A 9,075-nucleotide genomic window follows, 5' to 3' on the forward strand; every position below is an offset into this window, starting at 1 on the left:
GAGCCTTCCCAAGAAAGATTCCACCTGTCCCAGGTAATGTGTTTAATATCTCACAATTAAGAAGGTTCAATTTTATGTTTATTTTTTTAAAAGATTTATTTACTTCTTTTAGAGAGAGAGTACATGCATGCACACAAACAGCAGGAGGGGAAGAGGGAGAGAATCTTCAAGCAGACTCCCCACTGAACGCGGAGCCCAGCTCGGGCTCTATCCCACGACCCATGAGATCGTGACCTGAGTGGAAACCAAGAGTCGGATGCTCAATTGACTGAGCCACCCAGGCACCCCCAGTTTGATGTTTAATAGAGATACCCCTGACCTCTTTCTTAATCCTCAATGTCATCTTGTCTTAGTTTCTGTTTCCTTTTCTTTTTTTTTCTTTTCTTTCTTTTTTTGTTTTTTGGGTTTGTTTTGTAATACACAGTCACCTTTGGGTTTTAAGACTTCTTAATCAATGGTGGTTCTTTTTTGGTTTTACTGTAACTCGCTCAGTTTTGTAAGGTAATTTCAGGAATCCAACAAAAAATTGCACAAAGGCATAAAATAGCAATTTACATTAAAAAAGCATACCAACCCATGGAATAAAAAGACAGCCTAGTGATTAAATAAATACAAATAACTGATAAGTAGTTATCCCCCCCTCCCCCGCACCCACCTAATGACTCCTAGTGTTAGTGAGATTGTGGTACAATGATTTTCTGCTGATGGTGTTGTGAGAGGGAACAACCTTTGCAAAGCCTTATGACATGCACATCAGGAGCCATAAAAATGGTCACAACCTTCAACCCTAAGCTTTGGTTTCTGGAAATTCTTCAAAGAAACAATTGAACAGGAAAAAAAAAAAAAAGAACCCTAGATGCATAAAAATGTTTATTGCAGTGTTGTCTATAATTGTATTTTAAAAATTACAAAACAAAAAGAAACAATCTAAATATTCAACACTAGAGAACTAATCGGATAATGTTGTTATATTGACTCAGCATCTAGTACTATGTAACCATTTAGAATAATTTGGAGTGTGAGGTAGTATGGAAATATTTATGCTATTTTGATGTGAGCTAAAAGAAAGTAGGATACACAACTGCATATTATAATCTACCTGTGAAAATGTATTATGCATATCAACAAAACTGAAAGGTAGCATACAAAAATAAAAATGCTCTTGCCATTTTGGGGCATTGTGGGTAACTTTTTTCTTTTTTAACGTTTTCTTTGATGTTGATGTCATGTTGCTTTTATTGTTTCAAAGAATGAGGAAGGGCAAATGGTACAGGGAGTCCAGGCTCTGGACTGAGAGTTAAAGGACCTGAGTTTCCTTCTTTTTTTCCAACGTGACATGCCTTATTGGCCTTCATAACCTCAATTTCTCCGTCTACACAGTGGGTTAACATTAGTTTCCTTTACCCCCAGATTGACAGGATGTTTATTTTATAAATCTTTTAACTCATTCAATGCAAGGGTTCACATAAATGTGGTCCTAGGAGAATGAGAGGTGGGAGGGAGAGGAAAAGATAAATAGGCACTAATTAATTTTAAAAGGAAAGATCATCTGCTTTAATCGGAAATGCATGTGTGCTGTGCCCCCAGTCAGAGTTCTAAGTGCACCCTGTGTTAGTTAGCAACTTCAGCTTAAAGTAGTACTGTGTGATCCTTTGGGCTTTGAAGATGCGAAGCCTATATACATACACAGGAGCTAAAATTACCCCGTAGTCACGAGGCTGAGCGCACTCTGAATAATTAAATGCACAGAGCAACTCCAGCTGATGGATTGACGATGTGTAAGGGTAGTGCAAAAACCACGTGACAGGGACATTACAAGACATTTTGAAATGATGGTTTAATTTCCAAGCTTTCTTTTCAACTTGGCGCTTTCTCTTTCAGCCATTACAGGCAAGTAAAAGAGGTTTGATTATCTTGTTTCCCGTGAAAGGTTATTTAGCGCCTCAATCCCATTAAGTCACTTTCTGCACTCCAGTGCACCCAGCCTTCACCAGGTTATCAGCCCAGGAAGAGTAAATGGAGACACCAGGATCCGATTTCTAAAGGAAGGAAAGTTAAAGCAAAGTTTGAAAGGGGTGACAGCCAACAGCCAGGAGCTTAGGAACTCAATTAGACTGAAAGACAACTATCTCATTATCTCGTTCCGAAATGATCTAAATACATAAGAATCTAAAAGTTTTAAATAAACTTGTCCTACTGACTGTCTAGATGACTGAATTTCCTTCTCAAAAAATTTTAAACACCCACTTTCGTATTTATTTATTCTAAGTGCGAAGCAGCTGTGATAATTACGCTGTCAGATTCAGTAAGCTAATGAGGAGTCAGTCCAATGGAAGGTTTTGCATCTGTGAGATTGTTGCAGGAGAACGGCTCTGCTGCTTTTTTCCTTCTCTTTTTCTTTCTTTCTTTCTTCCTTTTTTTTTTTTTTTTTTCTTGTTTTTGTTTTCTTTTTCTGTGAGTCGGAGGGAGAGTCGGGCAGTCCTGGGCCGAATTGGAATCACTTTGATTAACTGGTTGCTTTCCTAACACTGTTCACTAGAGAATTTCTCCCTCTCTCCCTCTCCCTCCCTCCCTCCCACTGTCTCTCTCTCCCTCCCTGTCTCTCCCTCACTCTTCCTCCCTCTCCCTCTCTTCTCTCCCTCTCCTTCTGTCTTTCCCTCTCTCTCTCTCCCGCCACCCCAATTCCCTTCTTTCTCTTTTCTTTCTTCCCCTTCTATCTTCTCTTTTTCTCCACCTCCAATTCCTCCTCCCTCTTCCTCTCCCTTTCGTCCCCCCCCCCCCCCGTTTTTTACCCTTTCTCTTTCTCTCTCTCCCTCTCTCTCTCCCTCCCTCCCTCCTCCCTGGCTTTTGAGGTACTGCTGCTTTTGAGGGACAAGGAGTCCTGAGGGAAATCTTTGTGCCACTGTCCCCAAGGCAAAAGGACACTTCTCCCTGAGGGAAATTCCCAAAGTGGTTTGGGTTTGAGTTGATTTGAGAGTAATCTGTGAAGTTTACACACTGTTTATTTTAGCTGTTTATTTATGTTATGACATGAGCTAGAAAAAAGTAGAATACAAAATTGTGTATTATAATGTACCTGTGAAAATGTATTATGCATACCAACAAAACTTGATGTCTCCCCTTTACAGCCTAGCAAGGGTGTAATTCCAAACCCAAGGACTCAAGGCTCCAGACTACTCATGGCATTCAAGGCCATGTCTGGGCCAAGCAGGTCAGAGATGGCCCTGAAGGTTTATTTCTTCTCTTTCGGTGTGAGCGGCCTCCAGCAAACAGTATTATTAAGGCATCTTATGCTTTTGGTGTGCCAAAGCTAGGAGCTTCTCATTTTGTTAAATTGTGCGATATTTAGAGCAGTCCAGGTCTGTGCAGATTGTGAGCCTTGGAAAAGCAATGGCCAAATGAAAAGAGGTCCTGAGTAGGTTTGTGGACATGCTTTGGTGACAATGTGGCTGTTGTCTCTTGCTGTTTTTCCCAGCTGGTATCTGTGCTGATGGCTTGGAACAAAGGCTACTGTTATTAAAAATATATTGTGTATCAAGAACAACCCAAAATGTTTTGAATGTATTATCTCCTTTAAACTTATAGCAACCTTCCAGGAAGTTTTACTATCCCCATTTTGCCGATGAGCTCCTTAAAACGTTAACTTTGGGAGGACTTGACCTATAATTTAAGCGTAGTAAGCACCCAGGAACAGCACACACTTAAACGCAGGCATTTGTAAAAATGCAAACCGCCAGCATACTGAACAAACCCAATACATAAATGAGAGGGCAAAGGTAGTGTGTGTATATACGTATATACATATATTTCAAAAAAAGTTTTTTTAATTTACAAAAATTGCACCATAGGGTCTATTTAAATAGATCGCCTGATGTAACTAATGCACCAGGATTTAAAATTTTCCAAACACATCTAGCCCCAGCATGATGCTCATTGCCTGCCATCACTGGGACTAATGTCCAGACTCCTTGGCTTGATATTTACTTCCTTCACCATACAGTTCCAACTCATTTTTCCAACTTCATCTACTTGTCTGTCTTGCTCCAACCATGCAAGAATACTTTGCAGTTTCCTCATACACTTTCCTTCCCCCTTGCCTTTGCTCACGCTGATCCCTCAGCCAGCAAGATCCTCCCTGGAATTTCTTGACTGTTGAAAGTATAGTCTTCCTTCATGGCTCATGGTCCAAGCTTTCCTGTGCTCAGTGGAAACGTGGGAGGGGGGCTGTCATAATTCTTTAGTTGTACCTCACATTCAGCTCTTGTTTGTTAGTGTGTGTGTCCCCAGTCCTATTCCTGATTTTGGATCTTCAACACCTAGCATAACACTTTACCCAAGTGCTCATTTGGTAAATATGTGTTGAATTGAATCAAATAGGAGGCACTTGACAAGTATTAGTAGATTCAATAAAGTGAGTTACCCATGAGTCAGTTAAATTATTGGTGGGTAAGTCTGCCTCAGGTTATGATGTCTCTTCAGGTAACAAATATTACAACAGACATAAAAAATACATCATGAAACATTCCAGGAAATAATATGTTGGTGCTTTTCTCTTTTCCTCCCTACAGAGGAGTCTTTATTTACAGTTTCGGGAGTGAGGCTAAAGCCAGAAATGTGTGACCTTTTGGTCTCTTACCAGAAAGGTCACCACCCAGCCCAGTTTAGCAAATGCTGGTGAAAAGAGGGAGCGACATCACCAACATCCTTTCAGGTAAAGGGTCCCAACAGTGAGTCTTCTTATGGACAGAATTGAAAATCCATCACTGCCAGGAGGAGAGGACATTGTTCATAGATTCAGAGCACATCTGTTCTGTGCCTGGCTCTTTATTCCCACTCTAGGGACAGGTGGCCTAGCCTCTTTAGGTTGTGAAAGGAGGATGATACTGTGCATCACCCATCTCTGTCAGTCCCAGAGGAGTAGTAAGACTCCTAAGACAAAACTTACAAGGCATTATAAAGCCTTTAACTGATACAAGTGGAATAAAGTACCACACGGGCACGTTGCATTCCCTTAACTATGTAGCTCTCTCCATCAGCTGATATGACAATTCAGAGGTCAAAACCCATCCCCGTTTGCTCAAGACTGAGGAGTGTCCTGGGATGTGGGACATTCAGTGCTAAAATTGGCACAGCCCTGGGTAAACCAGGATGCTTGGTCACCGTAGTGGTGCAAATGACTCCCTGGCCATTTGCATGGTTCCCAGGACTGGTTCAGGGACTGGCCCCACTCAGGAGATGATTTTTGATGCCTGTGAGAATCTAGTCATCACTGCTCCAGACAGGCTACCCCTTCTGCATAGTTGGTTACAGGAAGTTCTCTTATTGGGGTGAGTTTGGAGAACAAGGACCTGATGGGGAGCCATTCACAATGTCTCAGACACAGCTACTCTCCTCAGTCAGCCCAGGGTAGCCCAGCCTTCCAAGGTGATCTTGAGGAAGAAGGGTGTTATGGAAAATTTTTCTGAAACTACCATGCCCTAAAAGAGGTTCTGGTAGGCACAGGAAGCCAGGTGGGATGACCCCAAAAGCTATTATAGTATAGACATCCCTAGATATAACAAGAGCACTTCCCATACTGGCCTTCCCCGGTGGGGAGAGGGGACAGTAGTCCAGACAGAGGAATCAAGGTGGGACCCATGCACAAAGCCAGCCAGTCAACAGGCCCCGTAGGTGACCCTGGTTATATCCCCAAGCCGTAACATTAGGCCCATCTGACAGCCCATTTGGCAACCACAGCTTGGCCATGCTTCCTGACCGAAATTTTGGGGCCTGGATGGTAACCATGGACATGCCCCCCACACCTGCCCCCTCGTAACATCATTCACATGGCAGAATTCAGCTCTTTGCCACTTTCTCTTGGACCTCTCTTTAGCTGTTGATATTTCAAGGCTTGTACATATCAGAGATATTTGCCTTCTGGATTTTCTAAGATCATTGTATTTAGAAATCTGGAAAGGTCAGGGAAGTTTAGAATTATAGCTGTTTTTCAGAGCATTTTATGCAACTCCCAGGTTTGTATTTTGATAATGTGCAATTGGAATTACAACAGGCAACACAATAATATGGTATTTCCCAAGCACCATATTTTCTAAAGCAGAGATTTTGCTGTGTAATTATGTCACTTTAAACCTGCTAATTATGAAAATAGGATGTGCCTTAGCTACATTCTATAAAGTAAGGATTCGCCCTTCATAAAATTATCAAAGACATTGATGGAAGTGGTCTCAGATTGTGGTGTTCCATTAGCATTACTATTACTTCTAGTATTTTTGTTATTTTATTTTACTAAGCAATCAGAAGACAGGGAGATAACCCTGCCTCTCTGATCTTCAGTGACTTTCCACAGAGGATTATTACCTGTAGATATAAAATGGTCACCAGAGAAGGTCAATTAAATGCAGCATGTCAAACTTGGCCCCTGTGCCAGCAACTGAGAAAGGGAGGAGGCAGATTTCACCTCTATTGGAGTAACCTCGTGATGTCCCTAGGCCCCTGGTATTAATGTAAGGAGATAAAACCGGTAGGAGAGGAACCACAATAGGGAAAATCTAGAGCAATTAAACTGTTTAATAAATGGCTTGGGATCAGCAAAATCTGGGTGTGCTGGAGTTAAACAGACTAAAGGTAATCACATAGACACTTGGGGCCTGTAAATCTTTTCCACTAAATTGAATTTATGTTAAAATATTCACTTTCCAGGAGATTCAAAATGTAAATTGGGATATTAGGACTTGTAACTGGCAGCAATGCCTCAAAATTAAAACTCTTATAAGATCCTCAAAATGTCAGTTTCAGGAATGGAAAAAAAAAAAAGTATACTGATGTCTATAATGGAAAAATAGAGGGGAACTAAAATTTACTGGGTACATATCGTGTGCCAGGCACTTTACACATGTTATTTCAAAGCTTGGCATGTTTTGAACAATGGGCTATAGTATGGTACAAATGCAGTTTATATATCTGGAGATTGCTTTTTATTATATTTTAAGCTCTTTTGGTTATTATTACAGGGGTAAGACGTAGTCTCTGTTATAATCTATTATTACCTTTTCCATCTATATATATAATTCCATCAATAACTTTGCACTAATGTTTAACAGGTTTTCCTTACTCGACTTGACTCATATATTTTGATTTTGTTTATTCTTCATTTGCTTTCAGGGCTACATTGCTGCTGTTTCAGTTTTAATTTGCTTTGCCTTACTAAGAAGCTTCAAATCTAACTACACAATGGACCAGGGTTTTCATACCAACACCTGTGACCTGGAATACTGTAAATATGAGGTCCAAGGCAATGGACATGATACTTGAAGAAAAAGAAATGAATGATTATTGCTCTTGTCATTTGCCTAGAATTTAACATTGGTTGGCTCATAAATTAGACAACAGACTGAAATAGTCTGAGAAGAGGATTTCTGAATTTCATCTGTTTTGTGACTTGAATGAGAGATCCCTGGGCCAGAAGGACTACAAGCCAGATGAGAGGCTAATGATTAAAAGAATCTGGAGACAGAGCTGGTGCTTACAGCGGCCTGTCCCTCCTGTGTTCACTTACAAGTTCCCCCAACAAAAGGACTTCTGTGGCAAGGAGAGGATTAAAGTTCAGAAGAGTCTCAGGGAAGATGGTTTCTTGGATAAAGTTGTCAACAAAAGGACTTGCTTAAGACTCTTTGTTAAGATTTCGTAGAGGGCGCTTCTTTCTTCATTAACTGGATTATCACAATACACTACTACCCCAGTCCTTTAGAAGTTTGGATTGAACTCCTGGTTAGATTTAAATTTTTTGGCTATCTCCTTCTACTGAATCTCAGTTATCGGTGATGATAGCAAAAGCGATGAGGAACCTAAGCTCTGATTTGATGGTGGAGATACTGAATAGACAGATGGGAACACAGAGTTCCAAAGACGTAATTCGAGCCCTGCTGCACCATCAGACACGCATGCGTGTGCACACACACAACCCTCAAATAAAAGGAGAGATTAGTCTCAGCCAACACATGTATCATTTGCCGCAATGACTCCTTCTCAAAGACGCCAGGCAAACTCAAATTACTTCACCAAGGGATCATCTACTCAGGAAATGTAGTAGCCTCTAGAAATCAGAGACTTCTATATATCCTTTAGAAGAACAAGGAAGAACTAATTAAGAAAGAATTAAGAAGTAACACCAATGTACCCAAAGTCTGAGATGGGAAGAGGACAAATGCATACAAATAGCCCAAAGAAATCTACCTTAGTATTTGATTTAGGAAGGTATTTGACTAAACTTCTCCAAACACACCTGAAAGATGAAACTGTGTGGGCTGGATTATGGGGCAAATACATGTGCACAGTGAATGTGGCTTTCCAACCTAGAGAAAAGCTAGTTGTGGTATGGTATAAGGTACAGTCTTAAGCCCCATTCTACAAATATTAATACATATTTGTATTAATCATTTGAAAAAAATCAGAGAAGGTACACAATTTATTCATACAACTCACTGAATTAAGTAATTATTATTAATTTATTACCTCCATTTTACAAAAGAGAAAACTGAGACTCAAAGAAGTTACATAACTCATCTATGGTGGTATACCGGAGTTAAGGTACAAACCTCATGTCTGTCTCCAATGTGTATGATCTTTCCAAAAATCATATACCTATCAGATCTATAGACTACACAATTCTTGAAGATGCAGCTGATATTTAGCATTGGATCATGATTTGAAAGACTGCGACCTTGCTAAAAGCTAACACATAGGGGGATTTGGGTGCTCAGTTGGAGTTTGTCCCTCTTCCTTTGCCCTCCCCCCACCCTCATGCTCTCTCTCTCAAATAAATAAAATCTATTTACAAAATTTTAATTTTAATTTAAAAAAAAAGCTAATGTGTATGAACCACTATATACCTATTAGAATGGCCAAGTTCCAGAATGCCGACAACATGAAATGCTGACAGGAATGTGGAGCAATAGGAACTCTCGCTCACTGCTGGTGAGAAGGCAAAATGGTACAGCCACTTTGGAAGACAAAATTTGGCAGTTTCTTCCAAAACTAAATATATTTTTACTGTATGATCCAGCCATCATGCTCCTT

The 9,075-nt window shown here is 40.4% G+C and overlaps 1 protein-coding gene across 4 annotated transcripts in view; it reads left to right on the plus strand.

Moving 5' to 3' along the window:
- CDK15 (cyclin dependent kinase 15) overlaps window positions 1–8,844 on the plus strand; it is a 76,985-nt gene extending 68,141 nt beyond the window's left edge. For all 4 annotated transcript variants that reach the window (XM_057304057.1, XM_026492164.4, XM_044381272.3 and 1 more), the window contains 2 exons: window positions 4,569–4,711; window positions 7,162–8,844. In XM_057304057.1, the coding sequence (XP_057160040.1) occupies window positions 4,569–4,678 (110 nt within the window). In that variant the 3' untranslated portion in view covers window positions 4,679–4,711; window positions 7,162–8,844. The remainder of the gene's footprint in view (window positions 1–4,568; window positions 4,712–7,161) is intronic.
- Window positions 8,845–9,075: the final 231 nt, after the last annotated feature.

The sequence above is a fragment of the Ursus arctos genome, unplaced genomic scaffold (assembly GCF_023065955.2).
Source record: "Ursus arctos isolate Adak ecotype North America unplaced genomic scaffold, UrsArc2.0 scaffold_1, whole genome shotgun sequence".
NCBI lineage: Eukaryota > Metazoa > Chordata > Mammalia > Carnivora > Ursidae > Ursus > Ursus arctos.